Below are 12,759 nucleotides of genomic sequence, written 5' to 3' on the forward strand. Positions count from 1 at the left end.
TTAAGAAAATGGATATCAACATATTAATTGTGTAATTTGAAATGTATGCATAACATATAGTAAATTGTTGTGCACATAGCAGTTACTAGAATTTGCAGAAAGCAAACCTCATATCTAAGCAATGCAACTTGATGTGAGATCAAGATGCATGGCACTGCACTAGCAAGATGATGGAATGATGAATGATGCTTTTTGTTTACCACTTCAACTATTATAGCCTACATTGAGTCACTCTGTTGTCAGTCAAAAGTAATAGGTAATATTGTCTGTTCATCAAAAGAATTACAACATTAATAAATTATGTTTTCTGGTCAAAAAAATAAATAGATTATGTTTCTTTCAAAACTAGTACACATTGCTACAACACTTTTTACCTTAAACCCTTGGATGCAATCAATATTTATGTAATACATTACAGCTTACCTAGAAGAAGAGACAAATGCAGATTTTGGTTGCCGTTGGCTCAGTGTCATGTACAAGCCCTGCAACAATAACATCTTTTTAGAAGATATTACATGCTTGGATTAAACGTAAGCCAGCTCGTCCATGAAATTAAAATCTTTTTTTCTTTATTTTCTATTTGGTTCTTAGTTTTCTTTAAAACCAAACTAGCATTGCAATAATTTATGATAAGATGACAGAAACAAATACTAGTTAGTTCTACAAAAGCTACCGTGGGACAAAAAAAAAAAAAAGAACTGCAAACCAGACACAATTTATCATTTCCTAGATATGGCATCACCAACAGAGAAATGCATGATATTGTTTGGGATGCAAATTTCTAATTGAGATTTGAAATCAAGCAATCCCTGTATGATAAATAGGAAACATTACGTTTGTTGTATGTATTGTTGCTCCAGTAGTCATGCTAATGTTTTGGTTAGGAACCAGCTCAAAGTTCATGTGCTGCAGAAAGACTGCGAGAGCAACAATAGCTTCCATCAAAGCAAACTGATCACCAACACACTTCCGGGGTCCACCACTGAATGGAATGAATCTGTGGCAATATATTTTACACTATTAGTATTCAGTGCTAAATGGGATATGGAAAAGGCAATGAATTCATGCCTTGGAGCTATAAAATGCATATTTAGGAAAACAGGATCAAGAAATATGAAGTGCTAAGAGACTTAAGTAGCTCTTTTTGCATCTCTGAAGGATATAATAGAAATTTTACCTGAAATCTGTATTTGTTTCGTTAGGAACAGGGCCTTCCAAGTCAAATCTTTCCGGCACATACTCTTCTGCTCTCTCCCAAACCTCATGACATCACAATGAAATTGCCGAAAATGTGGAAAGGAGAGGTAAATATTACATCTCAGATTTGTCTAAAAATGCATCAAATTGTCTAGGATAATAGTCAATAATCTTTAAATATATATATATATATATATAAGTGAGTTTTAGCCCTAAGAGGGAGGGGGCAGGAGGGAGGAAAGATTCGAACTAGTGACTTCCGTTTCATGAGACGTGGGCCCCCCAGCCAATTGTGCTACCCCTCGAGGTTGATAGAAGGCCTAAATCTTCTATTGTGAAAAAATATATATACATATGGAATTTTAATTCTACATCGATGCAAACAAATCAAAACAAGCAAACAAAGTAATAGTATAATTCCTCCATTTGTGTCAGAAACCAAGCCATAATAGAAAATTAATTGTCAATTATGACAAAAGGTTGCCTGGCTAAAAAAATAAATGACATATGGTGTAGGATCCTCAAATTCAAATTGGTCAATCCTGTGTTGTAGAAGAAACAAAATTATGATCAGGATATACAGTTAAATATATAGTAGTAAAAAAGAGCATGGCTGCTCAGAAGAGTCCATATCAGGAAGGCTAACGTGGAGTATGGCATTGGAAATTGAATATCTAGGGTAGCAAGTTCTTTTCATTAAACAAGCTTACTTTCAATATCTGAATGCCACTGAAGGCTCCATACTTGGACAACACCAAATGATATTATTGTTTTAAAATAAAGAGCAATGGATTCTCAATTGGGTTTTAAGCAATTCACAAAAAGAGGAGTTGAAAATAACCACAAAAAGAGAAGTTGGAGGAATATTAGGTGATACCTTTGAGGAATGATGGATATTATACACTGAAATCATAATGTCTTGACCTGCATTAACCTTGTAATCTCCAGGAAGCATTTCAGCAACTTGAGCTCTTCTTATCAAGACCTGAAGATTTGGAAGAATGAAACCAACAAGAAATTCAGCTAACAGAATTACCATATATACTCTTTTCTATTTTGTGATTGAAAAGATTTTGAATTAAAATTCATTTTAAAAGCATGTCAGCAACTTGAGCTCTTCTTATCAAGACCTAAAAGATTTAAAAGACTGAAACCAACAAGAAATTGATTTAACAAAACTACCATATATACTCTTTTTTTTTTTTTTTTTTTTTTTTGTTAGAAAAGATTTTGATTTACAATTCATTTTAAGTGGAAGAGAAAGAATGCAACCTACAGGAGGATGTGGGTAGAGACGGAGAGACTCCATTATGCAGCAGGTCAAGAACTTCAGATTCTTTATATCTTCATAAGCAGGAGGCCTTCCCTGTAAAACTCTGTCAACTTCCTCTTGTGCTTTCACCAAAGAGCTGGAGTCCTGCATTGGAAAAAATAAAATAAAAGAGATGATGAACAATAGGTAGCTGATCTTAAAACCACAACATATGGAAAATATATTCTGCACACATATGAAGTTAACATAGCAATATATACACGTGTTGTAGAGGTCACCAGACCCATGCTAAAGATCGTAAGAACTTGGCTATAAGCGGATGAGTACAACAAGGTTCATAATTCACTAGAAAAATTCAAAAGAAGTCAAGAAAAGAAAAGGAGATAAACTTAAAATTCCCCTTTCACATTACATACTTTTTCTGTATGCAAAGAAAAACTCAAAAAGTAAAGAGAGATGTGCAAATGGAAAGGGTACCTTACTGAGAAGATAGAGTGTCCAAGTCAACACTGAACCAGTGGTCTCGTGACCAGCAACTAACATTGACAAAAGGTCATCTCGAAGTTGCACACTTGAAACCTAAGACATATAGAGCAACTGTATTAAAACTAAAGGTTAAGATAAAGTGTAACTAGAAGAACACAAGCCCCATAAAGACAATGAAAGTCCAGTCAGGCTAATTTTATTATTTAATAAGAGAGAGAGAGAGAGAGAGAGAGAGAGAGGGGTGGGGGCTTGGGGACAATATCAAATCAAAGCATCATTAAATAGAAAATTCTTGCTGAATTTATTATTAAATTTCTTCAAACTTTATAGGGATATACCAATGAAGATGTCTGCCATAGTCAAATGCATGCATATAAAGGATTAAGAAACAAAATTGTTTTTTTTTTTTTTTTTGAAGAAAAAAGGTAGATAAAGTGGCTACACAGCCATTACTAAGAGTACCACCATTTGAGATATATGACAACATTCATTAAGATGAAATGAATTTCAAGCTCAAATGAGAACTACTGGCCAGAAATGGGAAAAATCAGAGATCTTATCTACAAGCATAGAGTATGAACAACCACAACCAAACACAATTTGTTGAAAGAACTTTGTTTATTTCCTTTTTTATGCTTTCATGGTCAAAAGTTTGGAAAATCCTGCAAGATTTAAAGAAAGCTGAAAACATGAAATTGCCAATCAATAAAAAAAGTAAAAATGTTCAATATGACATCTCATCTTAAATGAGATGAATGCAATATACATCAATTTTCCACATAAATTTACATAAAAAATTAAACACAGACTCAACAAAGTTCACAAAGAAACTTGCACATTGTATGAAACACAAAAAGGTCCCATGTCAACAACAACAACAACAACCAACAAAGCATTAGTCCCAAAATTTTGGGGTTGACTATGGATCCTCAACATATTAGTTAGGATTGGCCATATGTATTCTTTACCTCCATTTTACTCTATCCAAAGTCATATTCTATATTACCCCCTTAATTGACATGTCCTTTCATTGCCACTTGTTCACATTTAAAAGCAAGTGCAACCATATAAAAAATGAATGCTTTACCAAAACAACAATGATCACACACAAAACAAACTATAGATTGGAGATAAAGAACACTCGCAGACCTCTTCTCTGCTTGCAAGCAAGAAGCGAAGTATGCTCGGATCAGCATCATTTACATATTCCTCCTCATTGATTCTTTCACCCTCAGCTTCCACCATATCTTTGCACTTTGCAATAAGTTCTTCAACTGTTCTCCTTATCTCATTAACTGCTTTTTCAGCTTTTATTTGTCTTGGGATTAACTTACAGAGAGCTTTAATCTACATAAAAAATATCATTGGCTAGGTATAATTATCAAACTGAAAAAATAAATTGAAAATCAAGAACAGTGCAGAAGAATAGCATACCTTCCAATATGGTAATATATCAGTGGAACGAGCCTCCGCCTCTTTCAATGCAGTGTAAACTGCATCAATCACAGGACTATCAGTTGTAAGTGAATCAAAATTGTAGTTGAATATGGACAGGCCAATAACATCAAGAGTTAGTTGACAAAATTTTTCCTCCATGTTTACAGGAGTGCCACTTAGTGCATCGGGTTTGAGCTTTTCCACCAATCTTTCTGCACATTTGCAAAAGACCCGATCAACTATCACTGACAAATACTTCTTGTGAAGAGATGGCACCACAGCCCTACGCCTTGCCTATCACAAACAACATACTAAAATCATCTGTACCATAACCAGTTCTCTGAATTTTTTTCGTCACTGGCTGAGATCTTATTAAATTGGGAATTAAAAAGAAGTATCATCTAGGTGCATATTCCAGAACACCAAAGCTCCACTTGACTCGTTATATAGACATTTTATTCCATGACATAATCTCTAGCCTATATTATTCTTAAGAATGACAAGCAAGAAAGATATAGTACAAAATCATGTTTAGCCACTAAAACAATAAAGAAACCAGGAGAATTGGGAAGAAAAAAGGGGGAGAGAGGGAGGGACTGTAACCGCATGTTCAATAAGATGAAATAAATCATAACACTGAATTTTTTTTTCAAGTATTTTGTCTTCTCTCTCAATCAACGCCAAGAAGTTCTTAAAGTTTTTTTTTTTTTTTTTGGATAAGTAAGAAACATAGAAGCTTTAAACAAATAGTTAAGAATCAGCTTCAACATCATCAGTCATATATTTACTTTCTATTTTAACACCATTGAATCTATATGCAATTTTCAAGAGAGCATGTTTACAGTTCTAATGTTTATGACACTATTTCCCTATAAATATATTCAAAACACACCACAAGATGTTTTTTTTTTGATGATGTAAAGAAGCTTTCTAAAGAAAAGTCCTTTGTACTCAACTCTAGTCAGTAAAACCTACAGGCAACTAGTCCACCCACTACCGCTAGAACTAGTTGTCAAGAGATTCAAGGGCATTCGTCCCTAATGGGCTAAACAATTAAAATGATGCACCAAAACCACAGCCAAAAAAAAGAAAAACACNGCACATATATATATATAATATATATAAGTATATTTTCAAGTATACCACTTTATATAAGAAATATAAAAAAAATGTAAAAAAAAATCAGTTGTTTTTTATTTATTTAATTTGTTCATAAAAAGTTTATATACCAATGTTCTTAAGGTATCCATTCATTATTTTTTTTCTTTGATATAATGGTATGGGTTGAAAATTTTACTATCCCAAACAAATCCAATATGAGATTCAGAGAAAATGTTTAGACCCAACCAAATTCATCAACTCATAAAAAACCAACCTGAATCATTGAGTTGGATCAGATTCATTATATTCACGAGTTGAATGCAATAGTTGTTACAAAAATTTCAAGTGGAAGGACAATTCTACCTGCATCATGTCTCTTCTCGACAGTGGAAAGATTTGGGCCTTTCTTTCAAATAGGTTGGGCCATGATAATGGCACAACACGTTGTTGGATTAACCATTGAGGCTTTGCGTGCGTGTCCCCGCACTTCTCTATGAACTAACTTTTCGAAAGGCTAATGTATTAGGCCCAAAATGAACTTGGTCGTGGAGTGGGCCTTTGAAGTAAAAACCCTACTCTGACTCCCTTTTGACTGATTAATATGTTTGATCCACACCGAAATAAGAAAAAAAAAGAGAAAATATGTTGCAATTCGTGCCTCTTTACAATCCTACATTTTACAATTTATAGAAGTTGCAGCTTTTTTTATTTGTGCTTGAATTTAGCCCATTAAGGATTAAAATATATTTTAGATTCTTTTTTTTTATAGTAATGCTAGGATAGGATGTTACTATAAATTTACTAAATAATTCTTATAAATTGACTTGTCACTAATCATCGTTATAGTATTTCAAATATTTAGAGCCTGTTTGTTACTGTTTTTTAAACAACATATTTCAGTATTTAAACAATATTACACGTATTTTCATATACTTTTTCACTAATATGAATTTTTAAAAAATACAAACAACATTACTAAAATAACATTACCAAACAAGCCTTTATTTATAGAAAATATGCTTATATAACCTTGTTAGCATTTTGTGGTTAAATTTAATAGTTTTAGAATATTTTTTTGGCATCACGAACTTTTGGAAAAAAGAAAAATGAAAAAGCAATACATGAAACTGTTTGTTCTCATAGAATAGGATCATGAAACTTGTAGTCTTTTCTCTCTCTCTCTCTCTCTCTCTCTCTCTCTCTCTCTCTCTTTAATTATTATTATTATTATTATTATTAAATAGAGTTGTATTTATTATACACAAATTATTTTACACATAACTCCAAAAACAACTGAAACATTGACTGGAAGTCACAATTTCTAACTTAGAAATAGTAAACGTGACTTGAAATTATGATTTTCAGAATTGACGGCCTTACTCCTTTCCCTTAGACTAAATAATATGTTTGGTTCCCACAGAAATAAGGAAAAAAGAAAACACGTCCGATTCCCCTTTAAAAGAAAAATGTGATCTCCTTCGTATTCGTACCCACTAATTTTTCTGATAAACTTTATATATATACACGCCCACTAATTGAAACTACACCAGACACCTGCAATTCTTTATCTTTTTCTTTCCTAGTTTTAGTTTTTTTACAGTAATATTAGGATACTATAAATGAATGTGTCACTAATTATAAACAATATTTTAAATTTAAATTTATATTATATTATTAAGGTGATAGAAAACACGTATATTTAACGTTAGTTTGTTAGTGCAGTTAACTTATTAATATTTGAAAAAAGATTTGTTGCAAACTAAGCTGTAGTAATTTCTGTAAAAATGCATATGTATCAATGCCTCAAGTAGACTCTATTTGGTAAAAATTCAATCTTGACACGGAAAAATATAAGACTGGATATGTGTTTATATGATGCATTGACACATGTATTTTTGCAGGATTTGCTGCAACTTAATTTACAGCAAATCTTTTTCCTTAATATTTTTTGCTTTTTTTTTGGCATCATGTACCTTTGAAAAAGAAAAAAAGAAAAAGAAAAAGCAATACATGTAATTATGTAAATTACTGTTTCTTCCATTTTCTTTTGGACTTTTTCTTTTTTTGGTTTTTTTTATGTAGGCATTTAAAAGAATCATTTTTTTGTTTGGAGACATTATTGGAATCCCCACTAGAATTTTCCACAATAATACTCCTTCCACTCACTGTGTGGGTAGTGCAGCACACCAGTTAAATGAGTTGATTCTTTAAAAAAAAAAAAAAAAAAAAAAAGAAAAGAAAAGAAAAAGAAAAAGAAGGAGGTTAAATGAGCTAGTTAAAAGGATTAAAAAAAAAAAAAAAAAAAATTCTACTTTAACTTATTCTAACTTTAACCTTGACCCTTGTTCTCCTATCCCACAATAATTTTGTACTTTAGAGTGGTTATTGCGACAAAGATGCAAAGTACTGAGTCGAAGGAATATTATTGCGACAAAGATGCAAAGTACTGAGTCGAAGGAATGTTACTACTATTGCAGTTGCACCGAAATGTTTCCAGTGACTATAGATTTTTACCAAATTTAGAAACCGAGCCATTGGCAGAAAATGACCGGACCGTGGGTCAACTAAGATCAGGTCGTCACTCACAGTCACGGCACAGGTCGAGTTATGTTTATGAAAATATCATCATGGGCCAGAGCCATCGAATGAAATTCAACCACGAGATTAATTGGACCCAGACGCCCTTGAATTTCTATTCTATTGTTCGTAGTCTTTAGACAATTTTTTTTTTCTCTTATTCTTCTGTATTTATCAAAGTGGTCTTCGACGCCCACTTATTTGAAATGATTTTGTTCTGATTTTTTAAGTTCATCCTCCCCTCCCTCTGTTTTATTTGTCACACGTTTTAGATTTTTTTTCTTCAATTTGGAGAGTATCACTTATTTTTATTTTATTATTATTTTTTTTAAATAGGATACAGTCGGCTTTTAGTGTGATTGGCAAATGTCTTTTATCAAAAGTGACAAGTCGTGAATTCAAGTCTATGAATTAGTCTTTTTTATTATTAAAAATAAAAAATTTGAGAATAAAGTTACCTATCATGACCTTTTCCAGATATTAAAAAAATAATTTTGTACTCAAGAATCAAGATACAGTCTAAGGTACAACTTTATCTTTTAGATGTATAATTGAAGGTCATCTACAAGTAATGACTTAGTATTCTAAAATAGTCAATAACTTTTTTTTTTTAATTAAGAAATTTATTTTTATTTATTTTTAGAATCAAATAAGAATTTAGTTATAGTAACCACTCCATAGCATATATATAACAATTTATAATTTTTCAAAAAATAATTTGATAGTTACTTCAATAGTAGAGCTAGGGGGGAGATTTGAATACCAACTCTTATGAGGAAAATAAAAAATGTTATTCACTTAAAGGTGGCAACAATTTAGAATATTTACCCAAATAGAGAGATTAAGAAATGATTGAGAACTTGCATTTGGATATCCTATAATAAAGTATAGCAGTTTTTCCGTGTACTTCTCAATAAGCATATTAGATGACAACCGTTCTAATAAAAATATATATATGATTATTTGAAAATTTTAATCATATATAACAATCATTTATATTAGCAGACCTTTTGATTATCTTTCCTAATCAGCTCATCATTATTTCCCGGCAAGACAATATTTCTTTTAAAAGCCATGTCAGATAGTACCTCATACAATGATACAAGGGATCTGCTAGATATGATGAGATGAGCATTGAGGTTATTTCTTTATACCCCTAAGCATACACATGCATGACTGTTCTATTAATTAAAGGAAAAAAAAAAAAAAAAAAAAAAGCTCATTTCCACAGCATTTACAAGAACAGGGCTAGACTTTTCTTTTGTTTGTTTGTGTTTGAATTTTTGTGTTCCGTAGGTTGTATTTAGTTTTAGTACATTGTATGCAACAAAACATATAGTCCCCTAGCAGCTCCACTATGGAAGTCACTCTAATAAAGTTAAAATACTTTTAATAGATTACACCGATGGATTTATTGAAAAGTTTGTATAAATAATACTGACTTCTATCAGATTTTATAAATGTGACATATAAGTTCATGTCTGACTCATCTAACAAAATATCTTATTAAAAAAAGAACACACTCCTACTCATGCTCATGCATCAATGCATGAATTTCACTTTAGTCCTGGTTAATCGTATTTAATTTAAGCATACTTCCATTTGTCATTTGTACTTATATATTCTATAAGTGATGTATTTGTGCTTATCAAAAAAAAAAACGTGATGTATGTGTGCAATATGTAAGGCAAGTTGTATACTTTGGATGATGGAAATTTGTGACAAGGAACGACCCTCCTTGGTTATAAAATTTTCTAATTAACCTTGTAAAGTATGTAAGTGTTCAAAGCTTATGTTGTAGATATGTAAGCATGTTCCAGGAGTGTACAACGCATCTTTGTGTGTGATTTCCCCTATTGGTGTTATTTAGTGATATATATGTGGATTCATCGTGTGTACGACATGCACCACATGGGAAGTCATTGGTGCACCTTGGTGTAAAATGCGACTTTATGTGTGCTTTCCCCTCCCTGGCCATGAACATTGTTGGTGCACCCTGTGCACACAGGCACACCTTGCTAGTGCACCATGATGCACTTAATGCGAATCTTTACCAAATTTTCACTGTAAATATAAGGCAAAATGATGCCGACATTTTACCACAAAATATTGGTAAGGATCATGTTTAGTGCATAGTGACGCGCTAGGTTTGGAACTTTTATGGATTTCTATTATGAAAATAAGGAGAAATGTTGTTGGATTTTCATCATTGAAATCTAGTAGGAATTCCTATCAGCTCGCAAAGCACGCATAATGGTCGCATATGATTTTCAAAAACCCAAAGACATTTTTGTCCCAAAAGATAATGTCAGTAGCTCTTTTATATGTCAATGAATAATTCAAGATAGAGTGTTGCCGAGAGACAAGCGTCACAGGTTGCATAGAATATTTCCTAGAGGTAATTGAACTCCTGAATTCATGACTGTAGCTTCAAGACACGGTTTTTTACCCTTGTTTAGATTAGGAGAACTAGACTTCTTTCTATGTTTGGAAAAAATATCAAATAAATATAAGTGACCATTCACATCACACTTTACAAATCCCATGATTGGCGGTGACTTCGTAAATTTAGGCAATTCCCCATAAATTACCAATTCACACTCTCATACATGCACAAGGCATGTATGAGGAACACACATAACACATTTTTCACACATTGCCATCATGCGTAGTCGATTCGACAAGAGAATATCGACATTCGTAAATACATTTACTTTAATGAATTTGCTATTTGATATATATATTTGGGCATTGATAAATATATACTTGTCTAGGCTAGCCTAACAAACTTCTTCAACTTCAATTATATATACTTCATAGCTTAAGTTACTTACACATAATAAAACTCATTTTGTCATTAATTTGTTATTTCCCTAACATCTTTTTGTCTAAAGTATAACACAACGATAACTGTCAACACACAACTCATTATCAATTTATCACGAATACCGGAGTTGACTATCTCAAAGAACCTAGATGTGACTGCTATCATATCAAAATGTGATAGGTAGGTGACAAAAGAGACTTAAACACTGGGTAATAAAATATTATTCTTAATGGCGCTCCCAATTGTGTTTGTAGATGGTTTTATTAGTTTGAAAATCTTGAATAAATTTTAAGATATTAATCAATTTGCCGCCTATTGACTAGTGATTGGTTTAGCTCAAGCGATTAAAGGGTGGATTTGCTATTTGATATATTTACTTGGGCATTGATAAATATATACTTATCTAGGCTAGCCTAACAAACTTCTTCAACTTTAATTATATATACTTCATAGCTAAAGTTACTTATACATAATAAAACTCATTTTGTCATTAATTTTGCTATTTCCCTAATATCTTTTTGTTTAAAGTATAACACAATGATAACGGTCAACAAACAACTCATTATCAATTTATCATGAGTACCGGAGTGGACTATCTCAAAGAACCTAGATGTGACCGCTATCATATTAAAATGTGATAGGTAGGCGACAAAAGAGACTTGAACACTGGGAAATAAAACATTATTCTTAATGGCGCTCCTAATTGTGTTTGTAGATGGTTTTATTAGTTTGAAAATCTTGAATAAATTTTAAGATATTAATCAATTTGCCGCCTATTGACTAGTGATTGGTTTAGCTCAAGCGATTAAAGGGTGGATTTGCTATTTGATATATTTACTTGGGCATTGATAAATATATACTTATCTAGGCTAGCCTAACAAACTTCTTCAACTTTAATTATATATACTTCATAGCTAAAGTTAAACTTCTTCAACTTTAATTATATATACTTCATAGCTAAAGTTACTTACACATAATAAAACTCATTTTGTCATTAATTTTGCTATTTCCCTAACATCTTTTTGTTTAAAGTATAACACAATGATAACGGTCAACAAACAACTCATTATCAATTTATCATGAGTACCAGACTGGACTATTTCAAAGAACCTAGATGTGACCACTACCATATTAAAATGTGATAGGTAGGCGACAAAAGAGACTCGAACACTGGGTAATAAAACATTATTTGTAATGGCGCTTTCAATTGTGTTTGTAAATGGTTTTATTAGTTTGAAAATCTTAAATAATTATTAATTAAGATATTAATCAATTTGCCGCCTATTGACTAGTGATTGGTTTAGCTCAAGCGATTAAAGGGTGGATTTGCTATTTGATATATTTACTTGGGCATTGATAAATATATATATTTGTCTAGGCTAGCCTAACAAACTTCTTCAACTTTAATTATATATACTTCATAGCTTAAGTTACTTACACATAATAAAACTCATTTTGTCATTAATTTGTTATTTCCCTAACATATTTTTTCTAAAGTATAACACAATGATAACAGTCAACAAACAACTCATTATCAATTTATCATGAGTACCGGAGTGGACTATCTCAAAGAACCTAGATGTGACCGCTATCATATCAAAATGTGATAGGTAGGCGACAAAAGAGACTTGAACATTGGGTAATAAAACATTATTCTTAATAGTGCTCCCAATTGTGTTTGTAGATAGTTTTATTAGTTTGAAAATCTTGAATAAATATTAAGATATTAATCAATTTGCCGCCTATTGACTAGTGAATGGTTTAGCTCAAGCGATTAAAGGGTGGATGCGAGTTCAGAGATCATATGTCATGCAAAAACAAAATGTAGCAGGTAGATATTATAAGATAAGACACAAAGAAA

The 12,759-nt window shown here is 31.8% G+C and overlaps 1 protein-coding gene across 1 annotated transcript; it reads right to left on the bottom strand.

Annotated features, from left to right (window-relative positions):
- LOC111984908 (carotene epsilon-monooxygenase, chloroplastic) lies at positions 1–4,776 on the bottom strand. Its single transcript, XM_065782819.1, has 9 exons — positions 4,391–4,776; positions 4,106–4,303; positions 2,948–3,049; positions 2,474–2,614; positions 2,075–2,182; positions 1,178–1,260; positions 835–997; positions 424–482; positions 1–218 (listed from the first exon to the last, which is right to left on the bottom strand). The coding sequence occupies exons 1-9, from the start codon at positions 4,550–4,552 to the stop codon at positions 212–214; spliced, it is 1,023 nt and encodes a 340-aa protein (XP_065638891.1). The 5' UTR covers positions 4,553–4,776; the 3' UTR covers positions 1–211.
- Between the last annotated feature and the right edge of the window lie 7,983 nt (positions 4,777–12,759).

This window comes from Quercus suber, unplaced genomic scaffold, assembly GCF_002906115.3.
Source record: "Quercus suber isolate HL8 unplaced genomic scaffold, Cork oak 2.0 scaffold_317, whole genome shotgun sequence".
Classification (NCBI taxonomy): Eukaryota; Viridiplantae; Streptophyta; class Magnoliopsida; order Fagales; family Fagaceae; genus Quercus; species Quercus suber.

What these genes read in the sequence shown, in the direction of transcription:
- LOC111984908 (XM_065782819.1), bottom strand. Translation starts at nt 4,552, where the DNA reads ATGGAGGAAAAATTTTGTCAACTAACTCTTGATGTTATTGGCCTGTCC. An exon ending in ATATCCATCATTCCTCAAAG is followed by an intron (nt 1,261 to 2,074) that starts GTATCACCTAAT and finishes TGATGTCATGAG; the next exon opens with GTTTGGGAGAGAGCAGAAGA. An exon ending in GAAACAAATACAGATTTCAG is followed by an intron (nt 998 to 1,177) that starts GTAAAATTTCTA and finishes ATATTGCCACAG; the next exon opens with ATTCATTCCATTCAGTGGTG.